Here is a 24,224-nt window from a genome sequence, read left to right as displayed (position 1 = left end):
GACAGAACGATCTTCTTCGTATTTTGAAATTCAGCTAACATTATGTACAAAATAAAGGGTGTAATAACGTTGATCTCGATTCTTTTTTAAGAATGGCAACTGGCACACACGTCGGCAGTAAAGTTTCTTTAATAGTTGGTGCTTGGTTCCTGTTGTTATAACACGTTAAAGTGACACAAACCCTCTGCAAAGTGTTGTACGCTGAGCTCTCAGACAGAGACGAAGTCGGAGAGGTTAACTTAGTCCTTTTAAAAGCTCAGTGAGATACATGTGAGACAAACTATGTCCACGGCGAGGTAGGTTAGCTGACTTGCTTGCTAGCAAAGGCTTTAGGCTATCATCCATTTAAAATGCTAGTGTTTATTTAGCAAGATTTAACAATTTTGTTGTCACAAGAGGCAACGCTGTCAGATGGGAGCTTTGCTAGTTTTTTGGCCATGTTGCCTCAACACAGTCCTTACATCTCCAGTGCATGGATAGCTAAGGCTAACTAGCAAAGCTAACCCTTTAACGATAACATTGGCTAGCTTGAAATAACGTTAGATTTGGGCAGTCCACTATATGGCTGTCAAGTTGGTTACTGTTAACCATTGTCCGCTAGCTATGTTAGCTTAACTAACGACAGCGCACACGACCGGGGTCTCAACGTGAGTTAGTTGGGTTAGTTATTAGTTAGTCTGGTTGGTTGGGTGGTTTGCCACCACCAACAAATGACAGTGACAAACTGTCAACCTTCTATTTGTTGAGCTTAATATATTATGTATGATATTTCAATCACCATATGTATCTTAAATAGACTCTGTAAACTTTTAAATAGCAGATTCCATACCTTCAGCAACGAGATAACGTTAACTAGCGTCCTTGTTTTCCTCCCAAGCCCTCAAATCCACTTACACCACTGGAGCCTCCTTCCTTGTTTTATCCAATGCAGTTGTCGCTTACTAGGAGAGCTGGAGTATCCGAACTTTCCATTGGTGGAAGAGTATGGCAATCTTTTCTCATTGGCTTAAAACTTCCGTTACTAAATAAAGTGGTTCTAAAGAGGAGTCGTCTTTCTTTTAAAGCGCTTGTTCTCTGACACAAATGTCTGTATTGCTCTGCTCTAAAATGATTAATTATGAGAGTGTGTGCTCGAAACGCCCAGCTGTAGTTACTAGGAAAGCTATAGGCTCCCTGATGTTTTAAGTATGAAGTATGAAGTACTGAAATATTTTAGAAATCACTGTAAAAAGGACATGCACTGTGTTGTTAATGCATGCGGTAATTTTCACAAAAAAGCAGAAGTATGTATTTTGGGTTGAATATTAGGGTGATTAAAGAGAAAATTTCTTGATGAGGTAATGGCTGTCCTCATTCAAAAATGCAAAAAGTATTTCGGTTTGTATAATAACTCCCATGCCCAAACTTTTTGCTATTATCACAAGTGCCAACACTAATGTCTTTATCTCTTTTTGTCAAATTCAAGTTAAAATTTTCATTATTGGCCTGATCATAATAAAGTATAGTATTAACAAGGCAGGTTCTTTAATTATATTATGCTCTCTCTCTCTCTCCCTCTCCCTCACTCACACACACAGCCACACACCTCCATATCTCCCCACTCAGAAGCTTCCTCAACAAAGGACAACAAGCTAAATGTAGCTCAAACCAAAACAATAATCTGATAAAGGCAAAACAGCTCCATAGAGGCTCAGCGTTACATAATAAATCTCTGTGGGTTCTGTCACTAACAGTGGCCCCTCTCATGTTGCTTAGTCATTTTATTCATTGTTCATATAAGAATATTTTTATATTTAATATATTTAATATAAGTGAAAGTTGTGACTGATAGTTTGTGTTCTCCACCTCACATTTATCAGGCTACACTTAACTAAACATGAATGACTGAAGCCAAGCTAGAATCAGTGTACACACCACTAATTCAAGGGTTCATCATTCAGATTTCTAGCCTTGAAGCATCATATTGGACACATTCACAAGATAACTTAATGATTTAGGGTACAGGAAAAAATACAAAATGTTTTATAATGTCTGATATTAGTTTTAACTACTGTTTAATGCTGAAGAAGTTTCAAGATCCTTAGACCATTGACACCCATTCAATTTCAACATATTGTTGTTATTTGATAGGTTTACTTTTTTATATACTAAAGATGAAGACAAGATAGATCAACCCTAAGTCAACCCTACATTAGAAAACCTCCTATGGAGTGAATTGTTCATTGTTCATTACTAAAGTAGTTTTGGGTTTAGTTACCAACATTTAAACGTGTTTGAGGATAATTAAATGTTGATAGCTTAAAGCATGACAGTGATTATTTTTGCAATTAATATCCGATCCATGCTTGATTAATGCAACTGCTGTCTCCAATTACAGTATGACCAAAACAAAATAATGTATGCATTCATTAAAATGCACTGAGGCTCCTTCAATAATCACTCCTCTACCACCTCCACATTTTTGTCCTCTTAAATCATCAGTTAAATTGCAAGTGCATTATTAATCAGCTGATGCATTGATCTGGAACAAAGGGTGCTTTCAAAACAGATCAAATTCAACAGTAATTTTGCTGAATTTTGAAGTGCCTGCCTTCATCATGTGTGAATGAATGGGACCTGCAGCTGCTAATTTATGTGCATGTTTTACCAACCAATTCTCACCTTGTGAGTTGCACTGGCAGTTGCAGAAGCATCCAATTGATATACAGCACCATGTAATTACATTTCAGAATCAGTTATTTCTGTATAAATTTTTTTTAAATTGTTTTGATCATTGCTGTGAGTGGCCCTTGGGTTACAAGGGTACAATATGCAGAATAAAGCTTTATAGTATTAAGTATGCAAGGAATTTTAGAGAGGATAGGATGAATGTGAAAGTTATGAGAAGCTTTAATGTAACATGAAGAATTGGAGCCTGGCAAGAAAGGAGGCAGTGAGTGAAATGTGAAATGGATATTGATACATGACCAGTGCATGGTCCAAGAAAAATGTTGGATGAGATGGATAAGTGCCTGCCTTCATCATGTGTGAATGAATGGGACCTGCAGCTGCTAATTTATGTGGATGTTTTACCAACCAATTCTCACCTTGTGAGTTGCACTGGCAGTAAACAGTAATTCAGTAATTCAGTATAAGAGTGGACTAATGGAGGTATGATAATGAATAGATAGATAGAGAGATAGTACTTAGAAAGTTAGTTTAAAAGGCAAAAGGGTACAAGGTAGTGCATAAGCAGACGTAAGCAGGCTTTTGTTCCACCTGCCGGTCACTAGAGCCAGACCATTAAATCAGCAAGACTGATATTATAAGACAGTTTTAGCACATCACACACATTTCTGTATAGGTGTATATGTCCATGTCCGAATGTCCAATATACACGATATATGAGGAATTTAGTGTTGATATGAAATTGATTGTCCACCAGAGAGCACTGACAAGTTTATTTTTTTAACTGTAAAAGACATTCTTGTCAAAAGTGTATTTTATGTAATGTGTTCATTAGAAAGCTTATATCAGCTCACATACTGTTATTGGGTATGTTAGATTCTCAAATATGTTTATAGTATCTGTCTCAAAGATCCAGTGTCAATGAGGCTCTAGACTGCACTGATATCAGCGATTAGCTGCTCATCCTTCGCTGATGTTTTGGCAGCCTTTGAAAAAATACTGTTGCTGGTGTATTCCTTGCATGTAACGACAATCTCCCTGCTAATACTCCCTACTCAGCATCCCATGTCACATGAAAGCCCATCCCTGTTTTTTCCATTCTCTTGCTTGCTGTTCTTCAATTAGTCCAGTAGTGGGCAGTAGTGAAATCATCCACAACTGTCATAGCAGTGACGTAGAAGAAGAGACCGCCTGTGCCCCGCCCTTTGACTCACCTCGTTAAGATGTATTTTCTGTGTAACTGGTTTGTTTATGACGCGGTTCACTGGCTCCGTTTGCTCCGTTGACAGCTGACCAAGTGTTTGCTGTTGTAGAAACGCGCCTTTGCTGTCTGCTTTCATGGGAGATACTGTGCTGTGAATGAGGCAGATTTAAAAGAGGGTAGAAAGCTAGTTAGCAGTAGGCGTTGGTCAGTCGTACGACCAGATTACATTTGTTAGCCTAGCATTTGGCTAGCACAGTGTAACGTTATGACGTGACGTTGGACAGGAAAGTGGTTGTTTGACGACGCCCGGGCCAAGCCTTTTACATTATAACATAAATATCGGGAAGGCAGCATATAGAGAGACAAGCGCATGTGTGTAACACTTTCATTCGCAGGTTAGGCTTTTAGACAGCTGCCTGGCGACTAACTTTCACTAGCTAGCGAGCTAGATTCATGTTAGCATGGCGTCAGATACAAGTGACACCGAGGAATTCTATGATGCTCCTGAGGACGTTAATTTTACTCCATCTCCAAAAGTGTAAGGAAACACATTTTCATAATATCACGTTAGATAAGAGTCACTGATGCACACGTTTTTCCTGCTTGTTTTATCTCATGTGCCTTAAGTTATAGCTAAGTATGTAGCCAACTTGGTAATGACAGCTAACGATACATTTGCAAAATGCTTGATGAGACTGTTAACTGAGCTGCTTCAGAGACAAGTTCCGAGTCAGGTGCAAATTACTGTCCAATCAATTGTGCATTTAAACCAGTGAAATGCTTTGTAAGTGGCATAAATATAAGCTAGTTCACCAGCTGTTTGATGTTCGTACAAGGAGAGTCAACACACAAGTCACATGATGTTGTTCCTGAGATCAAATTGACCGTTTCCATTCAAAAGCATTGGTTGTTGTAACACCAGGAATATATTAACGTTCCTCGCCTGTCATTGTGGGAGCTTGAGGTTTTGGGTGGTGGGCACAACGACTGTAGTCAAGATCAACCAGGAAACACTGTCATGTTTTCATAGTAATATTTGGAAATCCATCCAGTTTGTGATGGATTGAAGTAAATTACACCGAGATTAAACTGTTACTTTTACTGCCTTTTGGACTTTGTGCCCGTTCTACATTATGTCAAGTGTTTCAAAGTAAATGTAAATTGTAGAAGCCACTGTGTCTATATCTATATCCATGCAGTACATTAGTCACTTAATATCACATGCATGGTATTAATTATTATTTTGGCAGTATCTGGTTGCCGTTTTTGTATTGATCAAGTTTAGAATCCAAATATCTGGACGTTTTGGCAGTGTCTGGTAGCTTTTTCTTTTAGTGTTGATTAAGTTATATTTACTTAACAACATTCAGCACATCACTGAATCAAAGACCACCCTTGCCTGTGTCTTGCTTCCAGACTTGAGCATTCATTAGCAACCATATTCAGAAAGTTTTGTTTAATCATAGAAGAGGTCTGACAATCTGTATTTCATTTTGGGATAAAATAATAGTAATTAACATATATTAATTTAACTGCTCAAGGGGACAGATAAAATAACAATTTTGGTTTCAGATTAGATTTGTTTGAAGATGTTGTATTTTAGACCTTAACTTTCATTGCATTTTTGAACTGTATCCCTTTGTGTTTTTTAGGTCACCTGCAAAGTTTGTCATTCCTTCGCCTCAGGTATGTTTGTCTAAACCCAGCAACTGTTGAATTAAGGCATTATCTGCTGAGTCACTATTGGAATTATTATTTTTACTTGGTCTTACTGTTTGTTTAGTACCTTGCTGTTTGCTAGTTATAAAAGAGAGAGTTTGACACACTTGGACCTTACTGAATCTGGTAAAACCCAGATACTGAATCTGGTAAAACCCAGTACCAATGGCTGTTGCAACTGAACCCTATTAAAACAGTACACTGTTCTAACAGGAAGTGTTTAACTATCTAGAGGTGACTCCAGTGTTTGTAGTGGTTCTCCTTGAAGTTGCGCCTACCTTAAGTGACTTCAAGGTAAGATATTGGTCCCCTGTGTGAAAACATTAACGTAGCCTGTTTAGTAATGAGTCATTGACTGCAAATATTCAATCCTTTCCTATGATGCCTGCCTCCTACAGTGGTTCGCTTGTGCCTCCTTCCTGACAGCTAGAAAAATGGAAATTAAATGTAAATGAATCATCTGGCCTTGTTGCTCTGCCTTCCCTTCCCACACAGACAGTTACAACTGACATTTAAATTAAGCTTGCTCACGAGAGACTGCAAATAATAACTACTTTAACTGCAACACAATACTGAACTTATATTGGAACGGACCCAGGAGTGAACCTTGCTCACAGACCAGCATTAGCTTTGCACTGCACCTCAAATCAGCAAAGTTTACTGAAAACATTGATTTTGCAGCAAAAGAAGTTGCATCAGAGTCTACCCTCATGGCAAGCCGTCTACACACAAATGTGCTCATTAGTCATGTATTTCTTTAGTTAGGTACCAGTATTCTACAACTAGGATTCCCTCAGTCTGGATATTTTTGATGAACCTTGTTGTAAATCAAAGCTGGCATGTGACTTTTGTCATTTCCTATGTGTATCTATTGTAGGTTAAAAAGTGTTTTGTTTTTTTGTTTTCTGAACAGCTTTCACAGAGATCAGTAAATGCTGCACAAGATGTGAGCTGCGGAGTGGCCGCATCTGAAACTCAGCAAGATGATTCCCTACTGGTATGGTTTTCTCTATTATTATCTTATGTCTCCCACATAAGATGACTCTGACTAGAAAACATCTTTATCAAAATATTGGAGTATCATCATATTAGAAATGACATATCTCTAGCTGTGAGTTATTGCTTTGTGTTAACTACTGTGACAAGACAAAAAGAAAAGGTACATGTATGTACAGACAAGAAGACATTTCTGTTGTAGTAGAGCTAGACATAGGAACTTGCACCATAGCTGGTGTGTTTCTAAATGAGCTAACTGTTATTTTCTCTTCCTCATAGATCATTGATAGCATCATTGAGGAGAGTCAAAAGGGAATTGTTGGTGATGTTGGCGAGGTGGCTCAACTGTTAGATCAGCTACATGTTGATGTAAGAGCAGAACCAGAGCCAAAGGAAGAGAATAATGCTCAGGAAGTTCCTGTGGAGTTAGCAGCGCCAGCCCTCAAACCTCCGCTTGTCGAGAGGCCAGAGCAACAACAGGAAAGTGCAGCAACAAACGGAGCGTGCTCTATACCTGCCTCTGAACCCGCAGATCTCCCAGGGCCATTAGTTAGGTCTCAAGAAGGTGTTCAGCCCCCAGACATCACCAGCACTGTTGGACAGAGTCAGCCTGATGGGGGTATTGTGGTTGCAGAAGGAGAGCAGAAACCTGCAGATATCTTAGACCAGGTTCCATTCACAGACAGGCCGGCTGACTCAGACTCCTCTGGGCCTCTGAAACCCCCACGGCAATTCACAGTGGAACCAGACATTGTAGCCAGCACCAAGAAGCCTCCTCCCTCACGCCCACCCCCTCCCAGCGGAGGTCCTCCACCGAGACCACCTCCACCGTCTTGGCAGGGTCTACCTTCCAAGAAGTCTCAGGAGTGTCTGAGGCCAAGTGGACTGGAAGGTAGAGAAAACAGTGCACAGTTAATGACATTAAAGTTGATAAGTGTTGCATTGATCCATTGTGTTTTGAAATATTGAACTCAACCTTTAAGACATCACTGGATTAATAACACTGGGCATTGAAGCATGATTGAATGAATGACAGGCCTGCAGGCACTAAGTGTGAATAGTGTTTTTGTTTACAAAAGGGAAAGATATGTTCAATACTACCAGTATACACAAGTTTCCACAAATAGGTGTTTCAAAGAATGGAGGACAAGCATCTTGGCAAAATGTCTTTCTCGATTGTTATCCTTAATCGGCTAAAGTGGCAAACTGCTGCACACATATGCAGCGCAGACAGACTAGATGTCCAGTTTTCAGATGAAGTGTTGTGTTGTATGATTGTCCAGTGTCGGTGGTCAGTCCTGTCAGCTGCGATGCTCTGGAGCCCTCCGGCCTGGTGTCTCCTAGCAGCACTGTGAGGAGTCTAACCAAAGAGCTGCAGCATTCCTTGGATCTGGCCAGTGCCACCAGTGGGGACAAGGTGGTGACAGCACAGGTCAGTGAGGCTGCAGACCTGACCCCTCTTTGGTGCTCATCCAGAGATGCTCAAAAATGTAACTATATATGGTGTAGCAGTGTATTTATCTATTGCACCATTGCTTACTTTGTTGGGTTGTTTTTTTTAGGAAAATGAGGATGAACAGGCCTCATCTGAGAGTGGGGGACAAACTCCAGGCCCTCAGCGTCCTCGTTCCAACTCTGGAAGAGAACTGACAGATGAAGTAAGAGTCCTCTGCGTTTTATTCAGCTTAATTCCAAGCTATGACCAACCTTCTATGCACCAAATGTATACTTGTGTGTTATCTTAAAACAGGAAATCCTGGCCAGTGTGATGATCAAGAATCTGGACACTGGGGAAGAGATCCCTCTCATCCAGGCAGAAGAGAAACTTCCTTCAGGGATTAACCCACTCACTCTGCACATCATGAGGAGGACCAAGGAGTACATTACGTAAGCAGAGAATTGTTCTTCTGTATTAGCTGGAGTGTTGTTAAATTTGATTGGTGCAGGGAGTCAGTATCATATATGTATCTTTGTCAACACTGTCATATTTATTTACTCTTGTGTGAGAAACCCAGTGTGTTTTGAAGGTCCTATTGCTGACGTGACAACACCAATTCTGATTCACATAATGAAAACAAAAGTAATCTACACAACAAAACAGCTCCAAGTTGGAATCACTTTATTTAGCATTCATTGACCATCAGCAGCAAAAAGCATTTGATTTCAAGTTAGTGAAGCAACAGGATGGCATTTTGGAGACGAGGAGAAACAGTGACAGATTCACACTTCAAATCCAAAAAATAAGTGGTGCTTTGTCCAGTAGTACAACATACTGCACAAAACAAAAAGTCAAAGGTGGAAAGACTATACTGAATCCAGAAACTTGACCATCCAGCCAAGCTTCCAGGAAAAAGCTTTTTTCTTGGTAAGGGAATGGGGTAGTACATTTACAACATTTTCCCTCTGTGAAAAGCTTTTTTTTAAAAGCCTTAGTATGTAAAAACAAATGGTACATTTTCTAGAGGAAGTTGATCTGTTTTATTTTTTCCTCTCAGGAATGATGCAGCACAGTCAGATGATGACGAGAAGTCTCAGGCTCCACTGGCAGACACAGATGGAGGAAAACTGAAACAGAAAACGTAAGGATTAGTGGCTTCTTGTAGCCTTTTTTTCTTCCCCTTTTCACCACATGATCACATATAGAATATAATCATTTGTTGTCCCTTATTTCTAACTAGAACCCAGTTTAAGAAATTCCTGGGCAAGTCTGTGAAGAAGGCCAAGCATCTGGCTGAGGAATATGGAGAGAAGGCTGTCAACAAAGTGAAAAGTGTGCGTGATGAAGGTAAAAGAACAGTCATTTGAAGAATTTGTGCAGATGGTTAGATTTCAGGAAAACACTTGTGGGAAAAGTGCCAAAGTGTGGGTTTTTTATATTGTATGCAGTCTCTAGAACAAAAACATTACACGGTAAATTCAAACTCAATCTCATCCGTTTATCTACATGTATTCACTATGTGGGTATTTGACATAGTTCCCTGAGGAATGTTCCACTGTTGAAGGTGTGTCTATTAGATCTGGAAGAAGCTCTACACAATCATGAAAATGGTAACTGCAAAAGCAGAACATTTCTGTGAGCTGCTATGGAGGTGTATGTTCATTTTAAAGGATTTGCCAGTGCCAGCACATGATTATGAAATGTTAATGCTCCTGTGGCTGCAGAGGTTTTGATAATCTCAGTTGTGCTTTTTGTTTGGGTTGTGCTCAGTGTTCCATACAGACCAGGATGATCCGTCATCAAGTGACGATGAGGGCATGCCTTACACCAGGCCTGCCAAGTTCAAGGCAGCACACAGCTTCAAGGGTCCCTTTGACTTTGATCAGATTAAGGTTGTGCAGGACCTGAGTGGAGAGCACATGGTAAGAGGATCTTAAGTTTTGATTATTAATGTTTAATGTGCAACAATGAAAGCTTGTATTGCAGCATCTTTGTCTTTTCCTCAGGGGGCCGTTTGGACGATGAAGTTCTCTCACTGTGGGAGGCTGCTGGCAACTGCAGGCCAAGATAATGTGGTTCGCATCTGGGTCTTGAAGACTGCCTTTGACTACTTCAATAACATGAGATTAAAGTACAACACTGAAGGTAACCTCATCAGCAGCTTAGATTTTTTTGTTGTGTGATGATTGATTATTTTAATTTAGCTTTGGCTGCTGTAAGATTCTTTTTGTTTCGGCTTCTCCAGGTCGAGTTTCACCTTCTCCTTCTCAGGAAAGTTTGTGCTCTTCTAAGTCTGATGATCCTGGGGTGAGTGAAATAGATAACACGTTTTGATTTGTGGGTCGTCTGGTGTTTCCAGGAAATGTTTTAAGAACTGGATATTTTTATGCTTTTTTAGTATTGCAATGTCTTATTTTTAATTTTTTAATTTTTTTTTACAGTTTTGAGACTCTGTGTTTTCCAAACAGATTGTGCTCTCATTCCAGGCAAGTTGTGTTCCAGAGGACCCGGAGACAGAAGACAGGAATGCCCCTTTCCGTCAAGTCCCCTTCTGCAAGTATAAAGGTCATACGGCTGATTTGTTGGACTTGTCCTGGTCGAAGGTGATGTCTTACTGCCCTCTCTTTATCATTTTACCCCTCTTGACACATTTTAGACACTCTCAGTACTGGTTTAATCTTACTTTTTCCATTTCTGTGTCAATCTAGAACTTTTTCCTGCTCTCCTCGTCCATGGATAAAACAGTCCGATTATGGCACATATCCAGGAGAGAGTGTCTCTGCTGCTTTCAGCACATTGATTTTGTCACAGCCATTGCTTTCCATCCCAGAGTAAGTTGAGTCACCTTGCATTACTTCTCTCAGCACAAATCACACATCTATTAAATTTGGCTCCCAGTCTGTATTTATAGTAACACTTGCTTCCTGTTTCCCAGGATGACAGATACTTTTTAAGTGGCTCTCTGGATGGAAAGCTACGGCTCTGGAACATTCCTGACAAGAAGGTGGCGCTGTGGAATGAGGTGGATGGCCAAACACGCCTCATCACTGCAGCCAACTTCTGCCAAAATGGGAAGTACGCCGTCATCGGCACCTACGATGGTCGATGCATCTTCTATGACACAGAGGTACCCAGCTGAGCTACTCTTTTCTGCTAATAATGTCGTTGTTATCAACGTCATGACAGTACTCACTCCAGGTTGAACCAAATTTATTTTTCTGTTTGTGTATTCCTCAGCGTCTGAAATACCACACTCAAATTCATGTGAGGTCCACCAGAGGCAGGAACAAAGTTGGACGCAAAATCACTGGCATTGAACCTCTACCTGGAGAGAATAAGGTAACATCTGATCTCCTCTACAGTATGTTTGATGTCCCTATAATGAGGCAAGTCAGTCAGACTTGTTAAATAACAAATTCCCTCTTCCCCCGACAGATTCTGGTGACCTCAAATGATTCCCGCATTCGCCTTTATGACCTGAGGGACTTGTCTTTATCCATGAAATACAAAGGTTATGTCAACAGCAGCAGCCAGATCAAGGCGAGCTTCAGGTGAGGATGGTTCCCTTTCATGAAGTTTCGACTTGAGGTTTTGTAGTAGCATTAGTAACAAAGTAGCATCAGTAACAACTGAGTAACAAGTGCATCTCCATGAACTGCCTCTACTCTGCTTCTCATAAACAGTTTTTTTTGTTAGTTTCCAGTATTAAACAAGGGCAAGGGCTTTTGAATATTGTAAAAACTTCCCAGCCACCATTAGACACACAAAGTCTTGTTTATATGTTGCTCTGCACATTGAACACAAAGACTGATTTACTGTGGGATTATCTTCCTACAGTCATGACTACTCCTTCATAGTCAGTGGCTCAGAGGATAAGTATGTGTACATCTGGAGCACGTACCACGACCTGAGCAAATTCACATCAGTACGACGGGACCGCAATGACTTCTGGGAAGGGATTAAAGGTAACTGTGCTGTGTTGAATGACAAATATCATTTAAATATAACTAATAACCCTAATTAATGTGTTCCCCTCGACTGAACCAACACTAAAGCTTTACTTGTCTTTCAGCACATAATGCAGTGGTCACCTCAGCGATTTTTGCACCCCACCCAGGCCTTATTGTTCCGCAAGAAGCTGGAGCAGACAAACCGGAGGCAGAGTGTAAGAGCCTGGACTCCACAGACTCTGAAACGATACCCTCAGGTATGTTTCCTTGAATTCATTCATGGACTGATTTCATGACATCAAGACATGACATTTCAGTGCTATAAATAAATAGTATTGTCCTTTTGCAGGAGCCCTGAAGACGGATCACACAGAGGTTCTACTCTCTGCTGACTTCACCGGAGCCATCAAGGTTTTCATCAATGTAAAAAAGTACTGAGCACTTCAGAGGCTAACAGCTATTCACATTCAGGCCTGTCTGTTGGAGATCAGTCCTAAAGATGAAGGACAGCCCATCTAACGCCAGGGGCCATCGAACGTCACCCAGCTACCTAATGGTTATTGCTCTGGGACAAAGAGCTGTCTGTAGCTTTTTCGGCAGAAGAGGGACCTTAAAATGGAAAATGAGGGAATGGGTGGAAGAAATGGACTTTACAAAACAGACAAGGTGTGATTCCCTGTCATATTTCTATTTTTTATCTTTAATACCAAGCAACTGTGAATGGTTTGGCATTAAGAGAAAAAAAAAAAAGAGCCGGAAATGCCATGTGTGTGGTTTGAGCAGAAACTCAATCTGTTCAAATATGTAAGTGTACATTTACAGCTGTATGGTCAAGACAAGAAGAGTATAGCTAGAAGGCTATTTGTAACAGTACAGCACCTTACTTGTTTCTTTTGCTCCCACATTTCAGAAGAATTAAGTTAATTCCTGAGAAGTGCGAGACACTGTCCTAATGTCAGTCACACATTTTAATGTTATCACTTGTCTTGAAAGCAACGTGGTTTGAACTGTCATTTACAAATTGTTTGTGCCTACGAAATCTAGATCGCTTTTCTAAATTCAACTTTCCTCTAAAATATATCAAACATTTCAGCTGATGACAGCAAATCTACAGTACAGGAAATCTGTATACGGTTACTAATGATTAGGGCTGGGTATCTTTTAATTTTTTTCAGACACAATACTGGCTCTTGAGTACTTTTGATAAATGTTTTTGTTCAATGAAAGCACATTCATTATATAAAATAGTACTGTAAATTTAGTGTGTAACATTGCATACTTACCGCTTTTGTAAACAGAACCAAATGATGCTCTATTAATTTCCTCAATAAAAATCCATACAAACTTGAAGAGTGCTTGTTGGTAACCTTTTTTAACCTTTTAAAAATCAAATCAGTGCCACCAATTCAGTGGAATAACAGTAAAAATGTTTTGATACCTGGCCCGACCAATCAAATCCTCCACACACTCACACATTCATCACCAACAGTGATTTATTTAGTGGCAGAACTTTGCAGCAACATTTCTGGTTATCATTTTAAAAACAAACATTAAAACAAAAATATATATAATTAGTTACAGTGTTCAAACTTCATCATACAAAAGAGTGCTGAATCTTGCATGGATAGTGTGAGTTGGGACCAAGAGAACAGTCTGTTTAAGGAGTGCTGCAGGAGTGTGTTGTGTAACCCAGGGACACCAGCAGGCTGATGGCTGACAACGTCCAGAGCAGAGAGTCAATGTTTGCTCTTCTTTGTCTTCTTGTGAGAGCGATGTGGTGACCGTGACCTGGACTTCCCTGCCTTCCGGTCTGGAGAGGGTGATCGGGAACGTTTGGACCATTTGGGAGACCTTGTCCTGTTGAATGAGCATAACATAAGATAACACATTGAGTTCAAGAATAACGATCAGGATGAATGCATTGGTACACTACAAAAAAAACATCTCATGACACTTGCTTTAAAGGAGAGATGCTCTTTGATTTCCGGGTCCGGTCATCAGGATCTCGACTCCATCGTCGTCTTCTGTCCCCGTCTTCACTTCTTTTGCTCTTTTCTTTGTCCCTTCTGTCATCCTTTGACTTGTCTTTAGACTTTGATGTCAATGTCTCATTCTTTTCTTCATCTTTTTCAAACTCCTATAGTAGACAGGGTAAAACATCCCAATGAAGTCAGATGTAGGCTTTTATGTCTTTGCCTGTTAAGATGAGAACACCACATGGGAGTGGCTTGTAACCCTGTATTTACGCCTAATAGCCTGCAGGTTCTCCACAAGGGGGAGCTGTTTGTTCAATGTCAGACCGGTTTGGCACTTGCTTAACTGCTCCACCTACTGCAATGGAAAAATAATAACAGTTTTTCAGACCTGTAGATGTCTACATATCAACGTTGACACCTACAGGTAGAGAAAGTAAAGATGCTGTTTTCTCTGTGTGGCTAAATAGACATACATCCTAATTAATTCAGTGAAACCACTATATTGTCACAGTAGAGGTGTTACTCCTGGCTAACACCTCTGGCATCTCTGTAGACGGTGCACGTTGGACTAAATCTGCAGATCTGAAACTGCTAGCCTCTGCAGTTGCATATTGGTCTGGTTTAGAGTGCTCTGCATCAGTAACACTGTTTTTTACTGTGCCAATTGACTCGTTTCATAGTCTAATTTTAATGTACTAATAAGAAGCACTTTTGTAATGTTATGTTTCCCCCAACTTGTTTGTGATTAAAGAAATATTTCTGTTACACATCAGTGACGGTTACATTCTTGGGGAAAAACAAAATACACTAATAAAAAGCTGTCCAGTAGCTCACCTTCTGCAGCAGTTTGTTCCGGTAGTGCTCCACTTGTTGTTGTATGCTGATTCCAGACTTCCTTGTCCTCTTGCCAGATTCCAGCTCATCCTGGATCTTCATCACCTTTACCTGTGTCAGACACATCTAATCAGTTCTGTGCATTTATTTACTATAATTTGACATCTTTTCAAATGGTTGAAGATGCTATCATAGGGAGGCAGCTGACTATAGAGTCAAATGTAAATTGGTGTAAAGGAATTAGAATATGTTAATCCAGCTCTGGCTGTCACTGTTCCATGTAACAACTGGTGATAAATAAAAATCACAAGGAAACTACATTTAAATAGCACCTTCCTTACTAAGTTAAGTACTGTATATTTCTGACATTGAGGTGGACATGGCATGAAATAATACAGGATGACAACTACATTGTTTCTACAAAAGCAAACCCTTCAGCAAATCTAACAATTTTAAAACAAAGAAAAGTGCACTTACCTCCAGCTCTCTCAACCTTTTCCTTTTGCTCTCAGACATTTGAAAACTTCTGAGGGAGCTCTGGAAGTCTGCACTGTCATATTTGGATGAACTGCAAGAGTCGTCAGTACTGTCACTCTCTGAGTCGTCATTCCCATCCTGTGAGTTCAGACTGTCACCAGGAGGGAGAGGAGAACAATTTGACTGTTTATGCATACTGTGTATGCTTTTCACAAATGTAGACAGATGATGCATTGATACCAACCACAGAGGCCTTACCTTACATTCACTTCATCTTCACTGTCTTGCTCCACCACCACATCCCACTTCGACTCGGTTTTGGCTTAGACAGAAAGAGGAAAGATGAGCAGGATCATGGGGGGGTGGGGGCTGATATGATACAGAGTGTATTTTGACCTGTGTTACCTTGAGAAAATACCCCAGTGTCACCTGTCTTCTCCCACTTAGACAAAGGCACTCTGGAGAGAGGAACATTGCTCTCATCCACTAAGGGAAAAAAAGAGAGAGCTGGGTCAGGACTCGTCATCAAGTCACACCATGGTTACAGTTTATGTGTTGCTATTTAATGAAACTGATGACTTTATTGATCCCTGTAGGAAATTCTGTACTTGCGTACTCGGTTCTCATTGATATCAGAGTACAGACAACAACCCATGAGAGGGTGGATCAGAGTATTGATCGAAGACACTTGAGTTGGGCCGATAATTGAGAACAGGAACAGGAAACTGAGGACTTCTGGTTGAAAGATGTGCTTTAGACACGAGGTGGACTCACAGGGCATTCCATCAATGTCATCAATGGTGACTCCTAAGGGAACACCGTCTATGTCATCAACAGGGACTCCGTCCAGGGGGTCCCAGCCCATGGGGCAGCCATCGAGGTCATCCTCAGGAGCTCTGTTCAAAGGTAACGCACCTATAAGTGTGCTGTCCATTGGTGCACCATCGAGAAAGGAGGACACTTCCTACAAGAAGCCAGACAATTGAACGTACATTGTGAGCTATTCATGTCCAAATATGTTTCAACATCATCTTCTTCATGTTCAAATATTTTTCAACATGAACAGCTGTCCAATTAGTTGAGATGCCATTAGAAAAAAGGTAATAATGTCTGTAATGAGCAGATGAATATTCAGCTCACCTCTGCCGTCTGTGTCGGCTCCTCCACTGCTTTGGCGAAGCCCAGAAAGATGTTTTGAAGGTGGATTAGATAAGGCTCCGGGTATATGGCCCAGTCTTCCCAAGCTCTAAAACAAATCATGACCTTTTGCTGTGGAGGTAGGAGACGAAAATTTGTTTGTTTTTTTAGTTGTTCCATTTTTGGTAAATGTCCTTGTGCGAGGCAAATGAAAGACACGATTACCTTAAACTGTTCAGCCTGCAGCCTGGCTTGTATGTTTTTGTGCGCTGCATTGAGGTCTCCAAATATCTGAGTTAGCTTTGTTTCAAAACTGAAGAGACAGAGACAGAAACACTTTAAGACTGTCAGATGGAGAAGACATAAAATAGGATAAAAAGTGTTAAAACTGCAGTGAGGGAAAGTCTCTTACTATTTACGATAATATGATGCACCTGCTACTTTGGCACACGAGTTATGCAAGATGTCTGATACGAGATACAATCTGGCAATCTGTGGGAACAAGGAGAGAGAAAAAGGTAAAATATGATGTAACAGAAATAATCTATACTTTACATAAAGACTTAAAGGAAGCAAACTTTCCTTTTTCTGAAGGGGCGTCTGAAGCAAGGAAAAAGATTCAGTGATGTGTCCCACTACTTCCTCTGCTGCGTCTGCTCGCTCGAGACAGAACAGCATGGCATTGGCGATATCTTCTCTGCTCGGAGTGAGCTCTTTAAGCAACGTCTCCAGCCTCTGTCTGTGCCTGAATGGTATTTACAGAATAAAAGATGTCGGTATTCAATTCAACTCAAGTTACAAACATAAATGTCATCGTGCCTGCTAGGCATACATACTCGGCTCTGAGCTGCCCTTTCTTCACCTCCTCCTCAGGGGAAGCTTCCTCCTCCACCTCTGCCCTATCTTCACCTCTCTGAGAGTAGTTGTTTAGGAAAGGGGGTCTCCATATGGAGCCTCCACGGAACATACGGAAATCTGTGGTCCTCCACTCTGTCGGGGACTCTCCCTGTGGTAAGGATGAAGGCCAGGTACATGGAAACTCACATACAGATACACCACAGTTTCGTTTTCACAGAGTAAAGGCATCAATCTGGAGAATTGCGGTATTCAAACCAGCATCACTCCAACAGCTATTCCCCATATAATAATATTAACAAGTAAATGATTAGTATAGAACAGGTTTTAGTTCTTCCAGCAGTGTTTTAGAAACAAGGCTTTGCAGTAAAAACATACCTGGAGGATGGAAAACAGTTTCCAGCGGTAGTACACGTGATCTTGGCTTTTGTTGTCAAAAAGGAACCTGAGAATATAAAGAATAAGCAAATTAATCATGTACCCAACAAGGTCACTTATGAGACCTAAACACGACCTGGCACAGCAGTACTCACTTGTAATCTGGATTGTTTTTCTCCTTGTTCATTATTACGGCTTCAAACACATGACCTTCACGCACTACAAACTCTATCATCCTGTGAATAAGGAATAACAGGTTCCTGTGGGGAAAGAAGAGTGTATCAGAACGGGGTGTCTGTTAAAACTCTCAATGCATACTCGTCAGTTACAGCATGAGATCTCTAACACCTCTTTACACTGAACTAAGGGCCCATGCAAACTGCAGGCTGACTGTCAGATTGAATGCGATTGACCAGGTGTCATAGCATTCACCATTTTAAAAATGTAAAAACACAATAAGGTGACGGCCTATGTGCCATTCCACTGTACAAAATTGCATAGTCACTGCCTTCTACATGGGACAGACAGTGTGTCAGCATATGTTAATATTCCTGGGTCACTGTGTCCATGATGGGGTGAAAGAAATCACAATATTTATTTAGGTTTTAAGAACTGAAAGGCCCAATCCAAAGTTTAAGTTTAGCCATTTTACCTTGATTGTTGAGAAGATTCAAACTAAGAAACTCACATGAGAATTTAAAGGGCAGTTTTATATTTTGGCTCTGCAAGACTTTCTTAGAAAAAGTTTGGTCTCAACTACAAAATTCATACATGGTTGGTACTCGATTGCCACCAAATTAAGGACACTTTCTTTAGATGTAATGGTTTCAAAATGTAGACAATAACTGGAACAAAACATATTCAATACATAATAAGTCAACATCAGGGTGGCAGCATTTCTGCAGGCAGCTACATAGAGTAGTTACTCTGGATTGGGGCTTCAGGCCTGAAACCTCTCTGGTCTGGAGCATCAGTGTACAGTATGTTCATGCAGTGTTGCTGATTCTGTGTCAGATCTACCACTGCAGTTAGCATTTCATATTACTCACTACTCTAACCTGAAGCAGAACCTAGAATTGATTCATAGCACTAGCTAGCATGAATCTACTTCTACAATCTTCTGACTTAATATCAAATCTATCTGCCTTCTAGCTGTATCGGTCTGCAGTGTCTCAGCCAACCCATGGGAAATTTACAAAGTCTACTGCTGTTCACTTTTCACAATAACACACATTAATATCATCCTGGGAACAACATGAATTATCTGAGGTATTTGAACAAACTATAAGTAAATACAAAAAAAATACTAATTACATTCACTGTATGTAAATCTGAGGCCATAGGGGCGTTTGACATCTACAATAAGAGCCCTCAGTCCAAAGTTGCAGATGTCAAAATGTCCACTAACGGCAAAGAGTTTGGGTTGTTTGCCATGTCCTATATGTCAAATGCATAAACAGTTTTTTGGGCTGATACAAGAGTGGTGCACCACAGCCTCTGTCCTACAACACTTGTGTTATAACAGCTGGTCAGTCGTAGTAAGAAGAGTGTGTGTACCTTTCGGTGGGGATAACCACTTTGACTACGGCTTCGGACAGACTCTGTTTGTGAAGTCAAATCAAATAGTGAAAATATTAAAAAGTGAGTACTTGTACAGATGAAACACTGCAGGATACATACAGCATAGAAAACATCGATAGCATTCAAAGTCAGTGAAATGGGGGGGAGGGGAGGGTGACACAGCTTTAGTAAGGCTCAGTAAATGATTCTAAAATGCTAGACCATCTGTACTCGCTAAGCTAATTTATCTTAAAGATAAAGAGCTACAACTCTATATCAACATTTTGTACACACAGTCAGACTTGTTACTTGTGCATTACCACACACCTGCATCCTGTAATGTGGCACTACACGGACAAGGTGATATATTAAATGAATGAACAAACATGCAACATAATAATAGCAAGTTTAAGGCTTTTTTTTTTTTATTACAATGACTGATGACAAATGACAGTTTTGCTTCTTAGACATGGATTTATTTTTGCATTATTTACAGCATAAACATGCAGACAACTCAGAGAACAGAGACAATTTTACCTTGTCAAGCTCCCCTTTGGACATGCCCAGCGGCTTGGTGAAGTCATTGCGGAAGCGATCCCTTGGCTGAGCATTGAAAGGCAGACCAGATGGGGGTGGCGGTGTGGCCCTCACCCCCACTGGTGTGTAGAGAGGCTGAGGTGGAATGCGAGCTGGTTTACCCCATCCCAACTTCATTTCAAAGCCCATAATCACTTTACCTACAATACATAATGTACAACAAGAGGAATGGGGAGGGAATAGTTAGTAGATAAGCCAACTATTGCAGCCTGTAAATCAAACCTATTCTTAAGAGTCAGCCGTACCATCAAGTGCAGCCAAGGCTCGCTCTGCGTCTTTCCGTGTCATGAAAGCCACAAAGGCTCTGTTGGAGGTCCTGCAGCGCTCCTCGTCTGTTCGGGGCCACATAATCTTCACACTGGCCAGGGGACCATACTTACCAAACTCTTTGCAGAGCATCTCCTCGTTCATCTGAAAAACCATAAAAATGAACAGCGAGAAATGTACATCTATGCTGCGCTAAGCCAAACAAAGTCAGTGTGCTCCTTTACCTTTGGGCTAATGCAGCTTATGTAGAGGTTAGTGGTAGTTGGCACTGTTAGGTCATCATATAATGCTGTCGGTGGGAAAAAACAGGATTGAGGTTAGCATGATTTAGGGGTTAGCAATTTTCAACTAACAAAACACTTATTTTCAAGAGGGGCTCTTACTTGACCGTCCTGATGGCATGTCCAGATCTCCATATCCTCCTCCTGCTCCTGCTCCTCCTCCTCCCCCGCCAGGATCATTTTTCTTCCTTTTATATCTTTCCTCACGCTCTTCTTGTATTCTGCATTTTTTCAAACGTAAAAATAGACTTACGTATGGCACAAAGATAAACGGATTGAACTGAAACATGATATCGGGCTCATTAACAGTAAGACTTACAGCTTAAGTTCTTCTTTGAAGAGTTCGAGATTACTCTTCTTCTTTTCTTCTGTCTTTCTTTTAAATGTCTGTCGATCAAACAGGCAGCCATTGTGGTTATTGTTACAACTGACTGATTGTACAATTGCACTGACCAAAGTGAGAGATCATGAGCAACATATAAAGATTAGTGTATCTAATAGTAAGTTTGCATTCATACTGAATTCAGTAATTATGCCATTACATAAACAAACTTACAGACTTTTTGCTTTCGGCAGATGATACTGGAGAGACATGCTGGGACACAGGGACAAACTTCGTAGCAGGTCGATACAGCTTACTTTTCTTGACCTCTTCTGCTTCCTCCTCTGCAAAAAGTATAGCAACTCCTGAACACTGACTATCCAACAGTTCATTAGGTAATTGAGGTCTGTAAAAACAGGACAAGGCTCTATTCTCGCCACGGTTCTTTCAGGATATCTGAACTAGGTAGACAGATTGGCCATGGAAGAACTGAGATGAATTGGTTGAGTCTCGGTCTTGCTGCTGTGTTTGCATTTAAGATTTATATTAAAGGGATGTCTTTATGTGTAACGCTAAGTTGAAGAACTGCCCAGTATTGGACAAGCTTTATTTTTTTAATTAAAGAGATACTGGACTGCTGACTATGGCTCCCCAGAGTGGATGAATTTTGTTAAACCATTCAAAAGATATGGGCCCTGAAAAATTAAGATGGTGAACTATTTCACTGCTGAGTCAGCCTGACACTCATTAATAATTACTTTCAGTTCTCTTAAAGATGTCCAGGTAATTCAGTTTAACATTATTGGAACAGATAACTTGGGATTCATTTTTTGTCCAGACGTCCCATGAGGCAAAAGAGGAACAGAATTGCGATGCAGCAAAGCCATCATAACGACAGATTGAAAGTCATGAAGACCTAGCTGCTGACCTTTAGTTGCATTCACGATACCCCCACGGACAAAAGTTTTCACTCCACTTTTCTCACTGGTCTCAAACGATGCCAAGAATTCTTCAAAAACCTCTGCTGCTTTTTCTTCCTCCTAGAAAGTCACATAGAAACATGTACAGTATGTCTTTCATCCATTCCCTTAGTTCACTGTTGATCAAATTCAGAATTTAAGATTGCATATTCTTATTGGAAAAACATGTATCCTCATGCTACGAATGCAGTTTTATAAATCCAAAAAGCACTAAATCATATATAACATCCCCATCCTCCTTACCTTTTTCTTGAGCACTTCTTGTTCTTTCTTTGTGAGTGTTTTGATTGGAGTGACAGGTTTTCCCTTTCTATCCGCCATTCTCAAACTGCAATAAATAAATAAATAAAATAAAAATGGAAATGTTACTGTCAAGATGCTAAATCTGTTTAAAAAAAAGAATAAAAAAGAAATGACATTGACAATGACAGTGGCATTTCTTTTTACTTTAATTATATGACCTCAAACAGCATTTCTACTGATAGTTAAAAGTGAGCATATAAACTCTGTGTTGAGATTACTCTAATCCTGTTATATGTATCCATGTCTCAAAAAGGTATGACACCCTTTATGTTGTGTGTACACACTGAAATATTGCACCACTTTCAGTCAGTGTAGAAAGACACCTTCCTGGTCCTCTGGGGGACAGGACAGCCCCCCCCCCCCCCCCCCAGCAGACATGCACTGGAGGGCTAAAACAGCATAAATCTGTGTTTTCTGTTGAGTCACTTTACTTAATTTGTATAATTTATGGCATCCCTTCTTTGGTCATGCAATATTTTTATTTTTATTTGAACAGTGTGTGAGGGAAACAAACTATAGTGCCATTCATACCCATCATACACTGCAAACTGCTGAAACATATGGTGAGAGGGGGTGGAAACTTGGGATGTTATTCATAATAAGTTAGCTACAGCCAAGCAGACAAGCTCTATTACATAATGTAGTTGTTTCAGTTTGGTAATAACATTCAACAAATATCCTGCATGTCCTCTTCGGCAGAGGAGACACACACACACACACACACGTTGTTTTAGTCAGTTTGTGGCACAAGCGGTGTTTAAAAGGCCTGGACTAAATATAAGCTATCACTTCACGTTGCTAACGTTAGCTAACATTAATGTTTAGCTTAGCAAGGACTCAAGTGAGATGGTAGGCTAACCCAGCGTTAACCTTTACATGAGTAATGCTGAACACAGCTGTCATTTCTCCGTCGACCATTATCCTGATAATCCCATAACCCATACAGATGCAAAAAAAACCCTTCTAATCGCTAACATCTGCTAAACCTGGATGTCATACAGTCGACACAATTCTCTTAGCTAGCTAACATAACAGTCTCAATAACGTTATGATGTCTTCTGTAACGCCACAAACGCACAGGAGACTATTAAACCACACTGCATGCACATAGCTTCATACCTCAGCTAAAACTGCAACTTACAGTGTGTGTTATGCTACTGCTTCACCATTTTCTATCACAACATGCTATCAAGAGGCGAGATATCCGACAGGAGCTCCGGAGCGAGGACGCCTGCTTGGTGAGCTCGGTCCGCACGATAATAAATGAGTCTGTCGGTGTGTGTGTGTGTGTGTGTGTGTGTGTGGTGCTCGTACATATTCATGGAGGAGACGGTCTCTCTTTCTTTATGAACATTTGGCTTTCTTAGGTAAAGTCAAATTCCTCATGTGCTGACTGCTACAGTTTATAGAGTGCTCCCTCCTTATATGTGTTTGGTCACCTGTGGCAGGATGCAACAGCCTGCATGACCTTTTCTTAAGTTTGACGTTGAAACAGGTCTTGTAGTTGAGAGGAAAAACCTGTGTCCACTTACCAGAAGCTTATTTCTGGTCCTTGCACCCTTATCATTTTTTCGTATTTTGGTAACATTAGGTGCATGGTGGAAGAATGTGACTTTAAATGTCACCTGTATTCCTCAAATGATCTTCATCATTGATCATTTGACTGAAGACAGAAACAATCTGGTGGAAAATACCCCCAATTCATATATAATATCAGCCATAACAAGTCTGGTTTAATCATTTGTTTGCATGAATATTGCATGTCTCATTATATACTAGACAAAAAAGTGTAGATGACAATATATTTTTACACATTCCTCCTTGTTGCCATAATAAACTAATTAATAAAATACATTGGCACCATTCACAAATTATGATATCAAAACTATGCATGAAAGATGAAAGATATTTCATGCATTTATATTTTTCAACAGAAGCTTAGCAATGGTGAAATAATCTGATACAGACAACTGAAAAAATAGTAAGTAAAAATGTAGACTGCAGGCTATATTCATCCTCATTAGATAAATATTTTTTTAAAAGCACCAACAAAAATTAGCACACAGGCTGTTCAATCTCTGAGTGACTATTTGCTCACAGAGAAAACAAAGTATTTTAAACTAATCAAGTTAAAGGAGTTGGAAACAGTGGAGCTTGGATGAATCAGCTGTTTGTTGCAGCAGTACTTTGCTGTTATTGAAAAAGTTATTGACATACTTGATATTATCTTTTAATTATCATAGGGCTGACCAGAGGGGCAGATGGGTCAACCAGAGAGGCACT

General features: G+C 40.3%; 3 protein-coding genes across 3 annotated transcripts in view; 1 reads left to right on the top strand and 2 right to left on the bottom strand.

The window, feature by feature from the left end:
- The window catches only part of klhl13 (kelch-like family member 13), a 36,752-nt gene extending 35,882 nt beyond the window's left edge, over positions 1 to 870 (bottom strand). The window contains exon 1 of the mRNA XM_070917108.1: positions 830 to 870. The gene's annotated coding sequence lies outside the window, so the exon portion shown is untranslated. The remainder of the gene's footprint in view (positions 1 to 829) is intronic.
- A 3,032-nt stretch (positions 871 to 3,902) lies between these two features.
- Positions 3,903 to 13,324, top strand: wdr44 (WD repeat domain 44). Its single transcript, XM_070916942.1, has 20 exons — positions 3,903 to 4,409; positions 5,524 to 5,557; positions 6,504 to 6,587; positions 6,866 to 7,478; positions 7,870 to 8,018; positions 8,149 to 8,244; positions 8,337 to 8,473; positions 9,082 to 9,165; positions 9,265 to 9,371; positions 9,795 to 9,946; positions 10,031 to 10,169; positions 10,270 to 10,331; positions 10,511 to 10,627; positions 10,733 to 10,855; positions 10,960 to 11,151; positions 11,262 to 11,363; positions 11,460 to 11,575; positions 11,862 to 11,989; positions 12,097 to 12,231; positions 12,324 to 13,324. Exons 1-20 carry the CDS (start codon positions 4,333 to 4,335, stop codon positions 12,410 to 12,412), a joined length of 2,736 nt encoding a protein of 911 aa, XP_070773043.1. The 5' UTR covers positions 3,903 to 4,332; the 3' UTR covers positions 12,413 to 13,324.
- Positions 13,325 to 13,449: 125 nt separating this feature from the next.
- On the bottom strand, positions 13,450 to 21,960 carry LOC139294938 (U2 snRNP-associated SURP motif-containing protein). The gene is made up of 23 exons (XM_070916944.1): positions 21,882 to 21,960; positions 21,587 to 21,698; positions 20,893 to 21,002; positions 20,656 to 20,723; positions 20,439 to 20,557; positions 20,280 to 20,344; positions 20,034 to 20,199; positions 19,729 to 19,928; positions 19,189 to 19,232; positions 17,787 to 17,891; positions 17,632 to 17,698; positions 17,235 to 17,404; positions 16,954 to 17,143; positions 16,811 to 16,890; positions 16,624 to 16,711; positions 16,402 to 16,530; positions 16,036 to 16,225; positions 15,667 to 15,747; positions 15,520 to 15,583; positions 15,262 to 15,412; positions 14,785 to 14,895; positions 13,927 to 14,111; positions 13,450 to 13,831 (listed from the first exon to the last, which is right to left on the bottom strand). The coding sequence occupies exons 1-23, from the start codon at positions 21,957 to 21,959 to the stop codon at positions 13,711 to 13,713; spliced, it is 2,694 nt and encodes an 897-aa protein (XP_070773045.1). The 5' UTR covers position 21,960; the 3' UTR covers positions 13,450 to 13,710.
- Positions 21,961 to 24,224: the final 2,264 nt, after the last annotated feature.

Source organism: Enoplosus armatus, chromosome 13 (assembly GCF_043641665.1).
Source record: "Enoplosus armatus isolate fEnoArm2 chromosome 13, fEnoArm2.hap1, whole genome shotgun sequence".
Taxonomy (NCBI): domain Eukaryota; kingdom Metazoa; phylum Chordata; class Actinopteri; order Centrarchiformes; family Enoplosidae; genus Enoplosus; species Enoplosus armatus.
The sequence above is the reverse complement of the archived record's forward strand: the minus strand, read 5'-3'. Positions and strand labels throughout refer to the sequence as shown.